Source organism: Loxodonta africana, chromosome 14, assembly GCF_030014295.1.
Source record: "Loxodonta africana isolate mLoxAfr1 chromosome 14, mLoxAfr1.hap2, whole genome shotgun sequence".
Lineage (NCBI taxonomy): Eukaryota > Metazoa > Chordata > Mammalia > Proboscidea > Elephantidae > Loxodonta > Loxodonta africana.
In genome coordinates this window covers 15,646,586-15,661,906 of record NC_087355.1, presented here as the reverse complement: position 1 = coordinate 15,661,906, position 15,321 = coordinate 15,646,586, and the positions used below count along the sequence as shown (strand labels likewise).

The 15,321-nt window shown below is 38.6% G+C and overlaps 1 protein-coding gene across 4 annotated transcripts in view; it reads left to right on the top strand.

Annotated features, from left to right (window-relative positions):
- PDE7A (phosphodiesterase 7A) overlaps positions 1 to 15,155 on the top strand; it is a 133,493-nt gene extending 118,338 nt beyond the window's left edge. Inside the window, exons 10-14 of one of the 4 annotated variants that reach the window (XM_064267758.1) lie at positions 64 to 155; positions 5,042 to 5,186; positions 5,791 to 5,887; positions 6,915 to 6,995; positions 12,388 to 15,155. In XM_064267758.1, the coding sequence (XP_064123828.1) occupies positions 64 to 155; positions 5,042 to 5,186; positions 5,791 to 5,887; positions 6,915 to 6,995; positions 12,388 to 12,596 (624 nt within the window). In that variant the 3' untranslated portion in view covers positions 12,597 to 15,155. The remainder of the gene's footprint in view (positions 1 to 63; positions 156 to 5,041; positions 5,187 to 5,790; positions 5,888 to 6,914; positions 6,996 to 12,387) is intronic. The other 3 variants (XM_064267760.1, XM_064267759.1, XM_064267761.1) reach the window with 3 other exon arrangements.
- The last annotated feature ends 166 nt before the right edge of the window (positions 15,156 to 15,321 follow it).

Here is a 15,321-nt window from a genome sequence, read left to right as displayed (position 1 = left end):
AATTCCATATGTTCAGAAAGAGACCTACCATTACCTAGCTGAGAAATGCACCTTTACTTGTAGAATACCTCAGTCCTGGAAAATCACCACTGGAGATCCGCAGTGGGGCTACTGAGAGAATCCGGCTTGTTCTCACATATGCCACTAGAAAACAGGTATGTTGGATTGAGGCAAACTTAATTTGTTATGAACTATGGAAACAAAAAGTTGGCAAAGCAATTTTATAAAGTTTAAAAGATTGTTATTGTATTCAGGTGTTCCACAGTTTTCGGTTTTTGTTAGAATTAATAGATAAATTATAATATTTAAAAAAATTATATGAAAATTTTTGTTCTAAAGTACAGTCAGTAGTATTATAGTGAATGCTTATTTTCACGAAAGGCCGTTCCATGGATTTGAGTACAGTAAGATTCACTTCACTTGGTGATTCACTTGGTCACAGTTTACGATATGTTTACGTAAACCAGTACTACATACTTCCGTTTTACACTCAGCTGAAAGAACCTATGTAAAAGCAAATTGGATAGAAAGTAAACATTTTGTGTAATAAATAGAGTCATTAAAAATCTATTTCAAGAAGTTTTCAAACTAATGAGAAAGTAAAGAGAATGCTTTATATCCTAAATAGCATAGTCCTAGAACCACTTCTGAACGGGTAGGATAAATTAATGAGTGGAAAGAACAACAGAAAATACTAATATTTTAGAAAAAATAAAGTTAGGCCAGTTTGAGAGCTTAATAAAAAGCACTAATGTAAGTGAGCCCCATATGATGGTTGGAGGGTAACAGAAATCTCCCATCATTGCCGTAGTGTGGTTCACAAACAGGCTTTTAACGTTGCCTCGTTGAGAGAAGGTGCCCTTAAGGAGATCATGTAAACCATCTAGGTCTGGAAAAATTGTTAGAGTACGGTTTGAGTATCAAAAATTAAATTACTATCTTTGTTCTTCTTTCCTTTTTCCCCTCTTAATTTAAAATAACTATAAAAAACTCAGTGCTTTGTGTAATGACCATAAGAAAAAAGCTGGACTTTATTTTTTATTTTTTAAATCTTTATTCATGGATACCATTTGGCGTTATGACAGTAGGATGGTACTTCTGGTAAGTGAAATTATTTCTTGCTGTAGTACAAATGTAAAAACTGTGTGAAGCATACAGTGTTTGTATATATGAATTACCTTTCTCTTGATTAAGGCAGATTGTTTGCTTCATTAAATTCCCTTTTCATCATGTTTTGCATTTGATGATTAACCCTGTTGATTCTCAAGATTTTTAAGCAATAAAAACTGGAAATGAGGAACACTACTTCATAGCATTCTTTTGTATTTTCTTCATTTAGGGTTTGTTTTATTTAATATTCAGTATTGTGTGCTTTGGAAACCCTGGTGGCGTAGTGGTTAAGTGCTACGGCTGCTAACCAAAGGGTTGGCAGTTTGAATCTGCCATGTGCTCTTTGGAAACTCTTTGGGGCAGTTCTACTCTGTCCTATAGGGTCGCTATGAGTCAGAACTGACTCGACGGCACTGGGTTTGGGTTTTTTTGGTATTGTGAGCTTTACTGATAACATCTTAATTGGTTTTTCACTGATCATTATGCAAAGATTTATGCAAAGATAATGTTTGTCATGACCCATTGTATTAAAAAAAAGAAAAAAGGCAGGAATTATTTTAAAAAGTGTATTTCTCTTGTTATTTGCATTGAGGCAGTTTTTAACATGATATAATGTGTTTGTTATTTGTATGAACAGATTACCTTTTCCCTTCCAGACAATTTGGATATCTATATAAAAATAATTAGTTTATTCTTGAATTTGATCCAGAAAATGTGGTTGAATCTAAACTTTAAAAAAAATTGTTTAGTGGCGTTTCCTCAGGATTTAATCAGGCATTTCAGTCAAAATGTGTATAGAAGTCAGTTGTTGAATGGCTATTCTTTCCATTTGAATTTTCCTTCTGCATTTCAGAACTTGGGCACTGAAAAAGAAACTAAAGTTGTTTACTCTTAACATATCCCAGCAAAGAATTTCCTCAAACAAAATACCAATCTTCTATTGGCTTTTCTTTTTTTTTAAGTTGGATATATAAAGTACTATATTAAAACATATGTATTGTATTAGGTATTAGAAAGCTAGTAAACTTATTTTTCATATTTTCTATTGTTTAGATGAAGATTTACAGAGCAAATAAGTTTCTCATTAAACAATTAATACACATACTGTTTTGTGACATTGATTGCCAACCCCATGACATGTCAACACTCTCCTCTTCTCTACCTTGGATTCCCCATTACCAGCTTTCCTGTCCCCTCCTGCCTCCTCATCCTTGCCCCTCGGCTGGTGTGCCCATTTAGTCTTGTTTTCTTTTATGGGCGCCCTAATCTTTGGCTAAACAGTGAACCTCAGGAGTGTTTCATTACTAAGCTATAAGGGTATCTGGAGGCCATACTCTTGGGGTTTCTCCAGTCTCTGTCAGATCAGTTAGTCTGATCTTTGTGTGTGTGTGTGTGAGTCAGAATTTTGTTCTATAGTTTTTCTCCAGCTCTGTCCAGAACCTCTATTATGATCCCTGTCAAAGCAGTCAGTGGTGGTAGCCAGGCACCATCTAGTTGTGCTGGACTCAGTCTGGTGGAGGCTGTGGTAGTTGTGGTCCATTGGTCCTTTGGATTAATCTTTCCCGTGTGTCTTTGGTTTTCTTCATTCTACTTTACTTCAGATGTGGTGAGACCAATGGAGTATCTTAGATGGCCGCTCACAAGCTTTTAAGACCCTAGATGCTACTCACCAAAGTAGGATGTAGAACATTTCCTTTATAAACTATGTTATGCCAGTTGAGCTAGATGTTCCCTGAGACCATGGTCCCCATAGCCCTTAGCCCAGCAATTCAGTCGCTCAGGAGTTTGGATGTGTCTTTGGAGCTTCCATGACCTCGCCTTTTACAAATTGTGCTGGCTTCCCCAGTATTGTGTGCTGTCTTATCCTTCACTAGAGTTACCGCTTATCTATTGTCTATTTAGTGTTTTTCCATCCCCACCTCTTCCCTCCCTTGTAACCTTCAAAGATTGTTTCTTTTTGTGTGTAAACCTTTTCCTGAGTTTTTATAGTAGTGGTCTCATACAGTATTTGTCCTTTTGTGATTGATTTATTTCACTCAGCATAATGGCCTGCAGATTCATGCACATTGTGAGATGCTTCTCAGATTCATTGTTGTTCTTTATCCTTGCTTAGTACTCCATTGTGTGTATGTACCATAGTTTGTTTATCCATTCATCTGTTAGTAGGCACCTAGGTTGTTTCCACCTTTTTGCTATTGTGAACGGTGCTGCAAGGAATGTGGGTGCGCATGTGTCTATTTATGTGATGGCTCTTATTTCTCTAGGATATATTCTCAGGAGTGGGATTGCTGGATCATATGGTATTTCCATTTCTAGCTTTTTAAGGAAGCGCCATATCATTTTCCAAAATGGTGTATCATTTTGCATTCCCACCAGCAGTGCCTAAGAGTTCTAATTTCCCCTCAGCCTCTCCAACATTTGTTATTTTCTGGGTTTTTTTTTTTTTTTTTAATTTGTGCCAGTAATGTCGGGGTGAGATGATATCTTATTGTGGTTTTGATTTGCATTTCTCTAATGGCTAGTGATTTCAAGCATTTCCTCATGTATCTGTTAGCTCTTTTTACAAAAGCAAATAATTTCACTTTGGCTGGCAGAATAAAGGCATTCTTTTTGGGATGTTTACATATTGGCATTTTCCTACAGACTGCCTTGGCTTTAGTTTTGATTATTTTAATAGCTTTTTTTTCTTTTAACATTCTTTAAATTCTTTTTTTTTTTTAATTGCCTTGTGTTTTAGGTGAAAGTTTGCAGTGCAAATTAGTTTTTCGCTGAACAATTAATACACAAATTGTTTTGTGACATTGGTTGTAATCTCCATAATGTGTCAGCATTCTTCCCCTTTCCCTTTCCACCCTGGGTTCTCCATGTCCCTTGTCCAGTTTTCCTGTCCCTTCCTGCCTTTTTGTCTTTGCTTTTGGGCAGGTGTTGAGCATTTCATCTCCTATACTTGGTTGAACTAAGAACACATTTCTTACATGTGTTATTATTTGTTTTATAGGCCTGTCTAATCTTTGGCTGAAAGGTCGACTTTGGGGAGTAGCTTCAGTTATGAGTTAGCAGGGTGTCCAGGAGCCATAGTCTCAAGGGTTACTCCAGTCTCTGTCAGACCAGTAAATCTGGTCTTTTTTTGTGAATTTGAATTTTGTTCTATATTTTTCACCAGCTCTGTCCAGGACCCTCTATTATGATCCCTGTCAGAGCGGTTGGTGGTGGTAGCCACGCACCGCCTAGTTCTTCTGGGCTCAGGCTGGTGGAGGCTGTGGTTCATGGAGTCCATTAGTCCTTCAGGCTAATATTTTCCTTGTGTCTGTTTTTTTTTCAATTCTCCTTTACCACAGACGGGGTGGGACCAATAGATGTATTAGATGGCTGCTCACAAACTTTCAAGACCCCAGATATTACTCACCGAAGTAGGATGTACAACATTTTCTTTATGAACTATGTTATGCCAATTGACCTAGATGTCCCCTGTGACCATGGTCTCCAGCCTTCAGCCTCAGTAACTCAGTCCCTCAGTGTGTTTGGCTGTGTCTAGGAAGCTTATATGACTTTGCCTTGATCAAGCTGTGCTGAATTCCCCTATACTGTATGTTGTCTTTCCCTTCACCAGAGTTCATACTTGTCTACTATCTAGTTAGCGATTTCCCCTCCCTACTTGTCCCCTCCTTTGTAACCATCAAAGATTGTTTTTTTCTGTGCATAAACCTTTTCTTGGTTTTTTATAATAGTGGTCTGGTAAAATATTTGTCCTTTTGTGATTGACTTATTTCACTCAGCATAATTTTTGGTGATAAATTAAAAGTTGAATGGTAATTAGAATACCTTAGGGCTTTATAAAGCTTTCCAGGTATTAAGTTTAAGAAAAAAAAGTTAAGGATTAACTATTTAATTGAAAGTCTTATATTTTCTCTTTGTATTTTTCTAATTCCAGGCAACAAATGGAGACTCAGATAGGTGCTTTGATACTTGCCACAGACATCAGTCGCCAAAATGAGTATCTGTCATTGTTTAGATCTCATTTGGATAGAGGGGACTTATGCCTAGAAGATGTTAGTCATCGGCATTTAGTTTTACAGGTAAAACGGGGCTTGGAAATATTCCGTTTCTAGGGTAAATCACCTATTTGGACTAAAATGAAATATTCTTGCAGGGTAGGTTTTCAGAGTTGGTGAAATCTTGAGAGGAACCTGAGGAGGTTCCTTCAGTTCATGTAGACACTTTCCCCAGAAGCTCACTGGAAGTCTGTGCCCTAGGAAGGGACATACTGCTTTTGCATTTTACACACTCGAGATTTCTGATGAAAACATCTTTTGCAAGCAAGGGTACCAATCAGAAAAGAACATTTCATTCTAACTAGTTCTCACATCTAAAACATGGGAAAGAGAGTTGGTTCATTTATCTGTAGCTTTATAGTTGATCTAGAAACGTCCTTGTGCTTGGCTGTGTTGTATTATCAAGCAAATACAATTCAGTCAGCAGTCTTACAGCTTATTCCTCAGCTTCTCTGCAATAATGATTGATAATAACATAAAACTAATACAAAAGATAATAAATTTTCTGTCGCCATCTTTTTTTTCCATTTAAAGTGCTCTTTTTCCCACTATTAGAATATATTTAAATTCAATATGATTGAGATTTGCCTTTTAAAAAAAAAATCATTTGTAATATTTTGTTTGCTAGATGGCTTTAAAATGTGCTGATATTTGTAACCCATGTCGGACCTGGGAACTAAGCAAGCAGTGGAGTGAAAAAGTAACAGAAGAATTCTTCCATCAAGGCAAGTTACAGTAGTGAGTGATAATTTTTCAGTTCAGTTTTTAGCATCATATGAATAAAATAAAGAACTCAACCATTACAGGAACCTAGCAGTAGATGCTTGACACTTTTAGTGATAATGCACAGTAGACGTCTGTGTAATCAGTAATATCTAAATTGAGCATCTGTTGTAAAAATTAGTAGGTCTCTTTTGGAGTGATCCAAAAAACAGCATTTCATTCTAACTAGCTCTTGCATCTAAAACATGGGGGAGAGAGTTGGTTAATTTATTTGTAGCTTTGTGGTTGATCTAGAACTATCGTTGTTCTTGGCTCCTTGGTATTATCAAGCATATATAATTGGGTGTGCATTTAAAAATCTACATAGCCCAGGCTGGAGTCTTAACTGTTATTGTGTGCGGTGAGTCAGTGCCAACTCATAGTGATCCCATTTGACAAAGTAGGACTGCCCCATACAGTTTCCAAGACAGCTGTCTTTACAGAAGCAGATCCCCAGGTCTTTTCTCGTAAGGAGCCACTGGCAGGTTTGAACTGCCAACCTTTTGGCTCGCAGCTGAGCACTTAACCATTGTGCCATCAGGGCTCCTTGAATCTTGCTGTATAGGTACAGAAGAGTCTCCCTACTTCACTGACCAGTGCTGTGCTTGCACTATCCTTGTCGTTGTGAAGGCCATGGCCCTGTGAACATGGAAAACATTTTTGTGACTCAAAGCTGGGAAACTGGATCCTCATTTCATCTACTTTCATTTTAGAAATTAAAATGACGACCAAATAACAATCTTAGGGTAACACCTAGTAAAAGTTTTCCACCTCCTTCATTTAAAATAGGATCTCAGCTTCGCAGCCCTTTCTGAGTGTGAATAACTTAAAATTAAAAAAGAACTAATTTAGAAGCCGTTCATCCTCTCGTGAGGTTTAATAAGTATGTGATATTTTCTCTAAAGAATTTACAGGTAAGATGAAGACTTTAATTTTATATTTAACCAATGGATATATTCATATTAATAATTCTTTTTTTTTAATTTATAGGAGATATAGAAAAAAAGTATCATCTGGGTGTGAGTCCATTTTGTGATCGTCAGTCCGAATCCATTGCCAACATCCAGATTGGTAACTATATATATATTTAGATATAGCTGGTTAGAAAAATACTACTGATTTTAATTGTGTCAAGAGAAATACATTTAAAATACAAAATGTTAAATTTATGCTCATTTCTTTTTTAAAATTATTTCAGAAATTTTACCTTTGTCTTTCCTTGTTATAGCACTTATATTCTTATTTGAACTTGGGTCATGAAAAATATGATTTTGCAGAGCAGGCAAGCAGTAACTTTGTTGCTGCTCTATAACTGAAAGAATACATTACTTGCCTATGTGAAAGTTTCTTTTACATTATTCTGAAATTGCCATTTTAAATTGAAAAGGGTGACCCACCGAGCATGATCATCATGTAAAGATCAGTTCCCACTACTACTTAGTTTTCTGACAAGATCTTTGATCACAGCCTGTTAGATTAAATCTGAATTCTTCATCCTGTTATACAGGCCTACGGGAAGAGAAGCCTCAACTTCTCTTCAGTCTTCTCTCCTACACTTCCCTATCATTTACCTGCAACAACTTGGCACTCCTCCCCAAATAGGTGTTGCCCCTTCACTCTGTGCCCTGTCAGTCATTCCCTTCTGCCCAGTGGACTCCTTTTCTTGAAGACCCAGTTGAGATGTCACCCCCTCTCCTCCAGAAGCCTCTGTCCACTCTCTCCAGGCAGTTAGTCACTCCTCTTCCAGGCTTCTGCAGCATTTGATATGCATCTCTCAGGGCTCCAAGCACATCACCTTGCCCTTGTTTGTGTACTCCTCAAGTAAAGCATAGCACCTAGAAGCAGTAGGCACTTGAGAACTAGTTGTTGAGTGAATTAGTAAGTGTAATAGAAAGTAGACTGAGACGTGCTGTGATGGAGTCCGTGCAGCTTGCTATAGACTAGCATGGGAAGGACGGACTAGGATTGTGTGTGTTAGGGTTTGGGGATGACAGAGGGGCAGGAACTCAGCAATGTGTAGAAGAAGGAGTGTAATTTTGCCAGCTAGTGTTAAGTAGGGCCTTTGTGGATTGGATTGAACATAGTCAAATGTGTACACAGACTTTAGAAACATAAGGTTTCTGGAAATTCAGAAGATACTATGCCGTAATACTCTGAAAGGAGGACAGTGCTGTAGGGTCAGAAATTCAGAAATGTGGGTAATTCTGTATTGGAATGTGAAGGGTCCTCATATAGAAAAAAATAAAGTGGGTAGTAACTGGATTGCAGAGGGACAGGTACAGAGGATGCAGCAAAAAGCTCAGAAGACTGTGACAAAGGCCTATTGGATGGCGTCAAAGACATCCAGTGTCCAAGAGCAGAAAGACCTCTGCTGAGTTCACAGAAGAGACAGGCTTCTGTTTTGGAGGATAATAAAACAAGAAGTCCCTCTGCTTCTGTTTTGATTCTTAAATAGAATAATCTTCAAATGCAAATTCGTAGATGAAATACTGGCAAAAAGGAATTAAATTGAAGATGGGTGAATGGGTAGTTAACTCACACTAACTACTTTAAGTAAATGTCTTTTCGCCTGAGCAAATTACTCTAATTTAATGAGAGAACTTTCCAATGAGGTCAGAGAACCTCTTTTGGTGGCCTTTAACAAATTGCAGAACTGAGGCTGCCATGAAGTGGACAGTGAACAACTGTAATTGGATTTTTAAAAGTAAAAAGAAGCTGTGTGCTGCAAACTGCAGATCTTATATAGTTCTCGATGTCAGTGTTGAACACAGGTCTATAATGGATTATCATAGGGTGAGGGATGAGGCAAAGGATGATAATGGTGATAACAATTGACATCTACTGACTTCTCACAGCAGAACCATGAGGCAGAAAACTATTTTTCAGATAGTTTGCCCAGTTTATATAGTTGACAGGTGTTGGTATTGGCTTCAAATCCAGGTCTTTCTGACATTAAATCCCAGGTTCTTAACCTGTACGCTAAGTAGGGATTACTAGGTGCCAGCATAGGTTCAGTAAGTAAAGTCATGCTCGATTAATACAATTCACTTTTTTGGTAGAATACTGGTTTTGTTGAATGAGAAAATACAGTGTAGTGGAGAAGAGTAAGGCATTTGGCAAGATGTCCTGTGATATCTGTGAAGATAAGACAGGCATGTGGGCTCCTACAGTTACATGGAGTAACCGGTGGTTGAACAGCTGTGCTCAGAGCTGAGTAGTCACAATTATCTGAAATAAGACTTTCAGTCATTCATTCATCCATCCACTCCACACATACTTGCTGTCCTCGTGTTCCTGGGGATACAGCAGTGAATAAGACAGACAAGATCCCTGTCCTCAAGGAGCTGGCACTCTGGTGAGGAGAAAGATAACAAATGCGGGCGCTTCCTCACTGCAGTCAGAGATCACATCAGAGCCTTGTTGTCTTAGAGGGTATCGAATGGCTGTGTCCATGGCCCTGACTTACTCATTTTGATCAGGTACTTAAATTAAGAACTAAAAGAAATTTTAGGTTAACATGGAGCCAGAAAGGATAGCTAATTTGTTGGATGTTAGAGGCAGGATCCCAAAAGATTTTGACCAGTTGCAATAATGGGAGGAATCAAATATGATGAATCATGTGAAACCTATAATAATAAGGGTCTGCATTTGGGTACAAAACTCTAGCTGCTCATGACTTAACTCTGGCACATAGGTGAGATAGGGCGTTTGAGTGAGCGGCTCAACATGACACAGCGGTGTGGGAGGGCTGCCAAAAAGCTGATGTGTTCTCTGACTGAAGTAACGAAACGCTTGCAGTTGTTATTTCTCTCCTCGCCAGAATGTCAGCTCCTTAAGGAAAGGGATCTTGTCTGTCTTATTCACTACCATATCCCCAGAAACACAAGGACAGCAAGTATGTGTGGAGTGGGTAGATGAATGAATGAAAGTCTTATTTCAGATAATCGTTACTATCCTTTGGATACCATTATTACTTAAAAAAAAAAATTCAACCATCAGACCATATATGACTTTTCTAATTAAAAGTAAAAAAGTTTCAAAATAAAATAAATTTAAATTAAATTAAATTAAAAGTAAAAAAAAATTAAAAGTAGCAGGTGCTAATTTGGGGCCCTGGTGGTGCAGTACTTAAGAGCTGGGCTGCTAACCAAAAGGTCAGCAGTTTGAATCCACCAGCCACTCCTTGGAAACTTTATGGGACAGTTCTACTCTGTCTTATCCAGTCCCTGTGAGTCGGAATTGACTAGGCAACATTTAATGGGTAGGTTCTAATCGCTTTAATTCCAGTGAGATTTTTATGTTGGCTGAATGGAACCAATATTATCTGTGGTCCACATGGTCTTTTGCTGCAAAGAAAAAAATCTTTAGGATGGAAATAATTTGAAAACTGTTACACAAGCACTACTAGAATTTGAATGTACATTCCCTTGTCCCTAACAGATCAACACTTTAGGATGGTAATATTATTTGTTTCTCCTAATATATAATATGGTTTGATTGACAAGCTATTTTCTAGAAGGCTTTTTTTGACCCTGTATCAGATACTGTGGTATTAAAGCTGATATAAATAGTGTGCAGTTGAGTGCTGTATAACCTAAAGATGCAAAATAACTCTTAAAATGATTGATCTCTCTTAATTCACAGCCATAAAAAATAAATTTCAGGCTATAAATTAAGAGAGATCAGTTATTTTAAGCATTCTTTATAAATTAGGGCCAGAGTTCCACTAATCATCTTTCTTAATCTCCCCTGTTCCTTTTAGACTCATTAATTCTTGTCGTAAATGTTGGCCTTATAGATTGAGTTAAATAAAATGATCAATTGTAATCAGGACCAGGTGTGAAGATTATCATCACTGAGGGGATGAAGCAATAAACCCCCCTCTGCTCATGTCGGTTCAGGCCCTCTTCAGCTCCTCCTGCTCTCCTGAGGCGACCCTGTCTTAGCCTGCAGTTGTCTCGGTGGAGCATCCATGAACCATGTGCTGCCCTGGTCTCCTTAGAGAGCTGATATGCCACTGCATGTTTCCTGAAGTAGAAGGGCGTGGTCGTGTAGCTGAGAGGAATAATCAGAAAGGATTTGATATGCCTGTCAGTTCACCTTTACTTAAAGTTGCATTGAGCACTAAGTTTCAGTTTAAGGTGATGAAAAAAATCACATTGATTAAGGGTAGGGTTGCACAGCTGATTAATGCAATTGCTGTCAGTAAGTTGTACCACTGTAAAAAGCTGAATTGGCAAAAGTTGTGTAGTAGATATATTTACAACAATAACAGCAAAAAAGAGCAGCTGCTAAGTCTGCTTATGTACAACTGAACACCTCAGGGGATTTAGTTTCTTGGTTTGGGGTCTAGGGTCATGGTTTCATGGGACGTGCCAGTTAACTGGCCTAATATCGTGTTTAGTGCTTCTGTTCTATCTTCTAGTTTGTTACATAGTGCCTGGGGTCTTAAAGACTTGCAGGCAGCTATCCAAGGTAAAACAGTTGGCCTCTGTTCACCTGGAGCAACAGAGGAGGGCGTAATCAGGAATAGGAGGAAGAAATGGATGTGTGGCTAATTGCCTCCATGAACAACTGCCTCCTTTGCCGTGAGACCAGAAGAGCTGGATGGTGCTTGGCTACCATTACTGAACATTTTGATCAAAGATTCTGCAGGAGAATCCTGATCAAAAGGGGGAAAGTGTAGAACAGAATTTAAAACTCTCATGGACTCCAGCCTTTCTGGAGCCATGGAGGCTGGACAAACCCCTGAAACTGTTGCCCTAAGATAATCTTTAAACCTTAAGCCAGAAGTATCCCCTGAAGTCTTCTTAAAACCAAGCAGTAGTTTAGTTTAACTAGTAAAGAATGTCTGCCTTGACCGTTGTGCTCTTTTAAGACCTATCAGTATGGGATCAAATTGACAACAACAACTTGGAAGATGAGATAGGAATCTTAGGGGGCAGTGAGTTTATGTTAATGGGGGAGGGGACAGTCCAGAAAAGGAGGGCGAGAATGGTTGTACAACTCAAAGAATGTAATCAGTGTCGCTGAATTATTCATGTAGATATTGTTGAATTGGCCTGTGTTCTACTGTGTATACATTCTCAACAACAACAACAAAAATAAAATAAATTAAAAGAAATAGATTCTTCAGAGAAGATAAATAAATTACATATATTAGAATCTTTGTAAAAATAAGATTTAGGTAATACTGGAATAGGACTTGGAAGCCCTGGTGGCGTAGTGGTTAAGAATTTGGCTGCTAACTGAAAGGTTGGCAGTTCGAATCACCAGGCACTCTTTGGAAACCCTATGGGGCAGTTCTGCTCTGTCCTATAGGGTTGCTATGAGTTGGAATCGACCGATGGCAACAGGTTTGTTTTTTTTTTTTCTTGAAATAGGACTGAAGAAGGTAAACACTATAGATCTTTTAGAGAGAAAGTTTCAGAACATACGTTAATAACTTTTTTCTTGTGTTCAGGTTTTATGACTTACCTAGTGGAGCCATTATTTACGGAATGGGCGCGGTTTTCAAATACCAGGCTCTCGCAGACAATGCTTGGCCACATGGGGCTGAATAAAGCCAGCTGGAAGGGAATGCAGAGAGTGCAGACCAGCAGCGAGGACCCGGAAGCTGCATTAGAGGAGTTGACCTCACAGTTATTACCTCAGGAAAACCGGTCATCTTGACCCCCAGAATTGGGGACATACTGCCTCCTAGAGGGTTTTTAGAAATGTGAAATGGGTCTTGAGGTGAGAGAACTTACTCTTGACTGCCAAGGTTTCCAAGTGAATGATGCCAGCATTATTTATTTCCAAGACTTCCTCTGTTGGATCATTTGAACCCAGTTTTTAATTGTGAGACCTGAACACATAGCAATATGCATTTGGCTTTTGTGTAGAACCTTGAATATGCAAAGCCCAGCAGGAAAGAATCCCAATGGACTAACAATGAAAGTATCACAGTGTGCCACGTGTTTTTCAAAACAAACTAGAATTTATTCTTCAAACCGTGAAACTTGAACTGAATCTTTCAGCAGAAATCTCTTGGAATTTAACCAGTCTGATGCAACAGCGTGTATCTGTACCTTCCACTAAGTTCTCGCTAAGAAAACAGAAATGTGAAGTGCCCAGCCTCTGCTGCCTCTGGCAAGACCCAATGTTTACAAATCAACTCTGAAAATACTGGTTCTAACTTTGCCGTGGAGCATGATTGTGACGGAACCACTAGCGTTTTTAAAGATCAAACTTTAGACTGCAGCTCTCTGACCCCCCTGGTTTGCCTTCTTTCTTCTTTGGATGCCACCAAAGCCTCCCCTTCGCTCTGGTTTTATCGTGTGCGCTGGAAACTGAGCATTTATCCTGGAGTCCCGCCAAGCTTCCACTCCAGTGCTGTTGGCGATGCAGTTTATTTTTAACTCTTAGGTTTTCATTTGGGGTAGGAGGGGAAGAACACCAGTGTCCCAGCTGTATTATGATTTTCTGCAGTGAAGACATTGCATGTTGTTTTCACTAGTGTACACTTGACCCGCACATGCAAGAAAAAGGTGGAATGTTTAAAACACCATAATCAGCTCAGGGTATCTGCCAATCTGAAATAAAGTGGGATGGGGAAGTGTGTCCTTCCGATCGAGGGTACTAAAGTCCCTTTTGCTGCAGTGGGTGAGAGGTATGTTGTGTGTGAATGTCTGGATGCGTGTTTGCGTGCATGTTTGTGCATGTGTGACTGTGCATGTGTTATTTATCCACATAGGGAAGGATCTGAAATGTAAGCTATTTATTATTTTAGAATGTGACATAGTGAGCAGCCACACCCGGGGGAGGGGAAGGTAGGTCAGCTGAAACAGATCGCTCCAGTTGCCTTAAACTATGCACAAAGCTAAGTGACCAAACTTCTTGTTTTGATTTGAAAAAAGTGCATTGTTTTCTTGTCCCTCCCTTTGATGAAACGTGACCCTTTGATGGGCCTTTTGATGTGAACAGATGTTTTTTAGGACAAAATTTAAGGACTAATTTTAAACTTAAAAAACATTCCACTTTTGTAATAATTTGTTTTAAATTGTTTTATGTATAGTAAGCACAACTGTAATCTAGTGTTGAGAAACTGGTGCTTTCTTTTAGTTCGTTTGTATTTCCCTTGTTACTGTAAAAGACTGTTTATTATGTTTACAGTTTGTCGCAACAGCCATTTTCTTGGGAGAAAGCTTGAGTGTGAAGCCATTTGTAAAAGGCTTTGCCATACTCATTTTAATATGTGCCTGTTGCTGTTAACTTTTGATGAATAAAAACCTATCTTTTCACAGTTTATCTTTGATATTTACCTTACAACTCAATCCTTAGGAAATCTTAATGCTAAATTACTAGGAAATCGAAGACTTAGCTTCTTGCCTTTTGCATTCACTCATCAGATATTTACTCAGTCAGTGCTGTGTGCGGGCACCGTCCGGGGTACGGGGTTTGCCGACTCCGGGAGAATGCACAGTAGAGGTCAGCTTTGAGCCCAGGCCTCTTGACTCTGATCTTCTGTTACCACAGTTGGGGATTACATACCACATCAGCACCTCTTGCAAATACTAAAATACTAATCACATTTATTCCTATCATTGGCTTTCTAAAAGTAAAGTAATAAGAAATGTCCACTTAAGTCTATTTGATTGTCATCAATGTAAGAAAGATACCACTGGGCCTCCTGACATCTTCCCAGGTCCAGTTCATTAGAGGGAAATAGTGCGAACTTTAATATCATATTGGCATTATTTCTGTAGAAGAGTGCTATCCAATGGAAATACAGTACATAAATGATTGTCCATTTTCTAGTAGCCATATTAAAAAAAAAAACCAACAGAATAGATTTTAATATATTTATTCCAGTATATCCAAATTATTTTATCATTTCAACATGCAATCTGTATAAAAACAATTACTGTGATATTTTACATTTTTTTTTTTATTCTAAGTCTTTGAAATCAGCATGTATTTTACACTTACAGCACACCTCAGTTTGGACTTGGTGTATTTCAAGTCCTCAGTATCCCTATGTGCTAGTGGCACAGAGGATCTGATGTAGTGGAGTTGAGTGTTACCTGTGGAAAGCCGATTGGCCGCTCATATGAAGGGGCATCACCGAGGCAAATTTGATGTGTCAAGTCTGATGAGGACCTGATTTGTCAGCACATGGAGAATGGACCCATCTCATGCCTCGCTTACATTAAGCAAGCTCACAGTAACTTGATGTTTGAACAAATGTATCAGTATTTAATTTAAATAATAAGAAATATTACTGTCATTCTCTCCCTTTAGGCAAATCTTGGAAAGCCAGAGTGTGATCAGACGGCTGCTTGGTGATCACAGAGTCTGAGCAAGGGAAGCCAGTTCCCCCTGCACCCTGTGGGATGTGCCTGCCGATACTCATGCT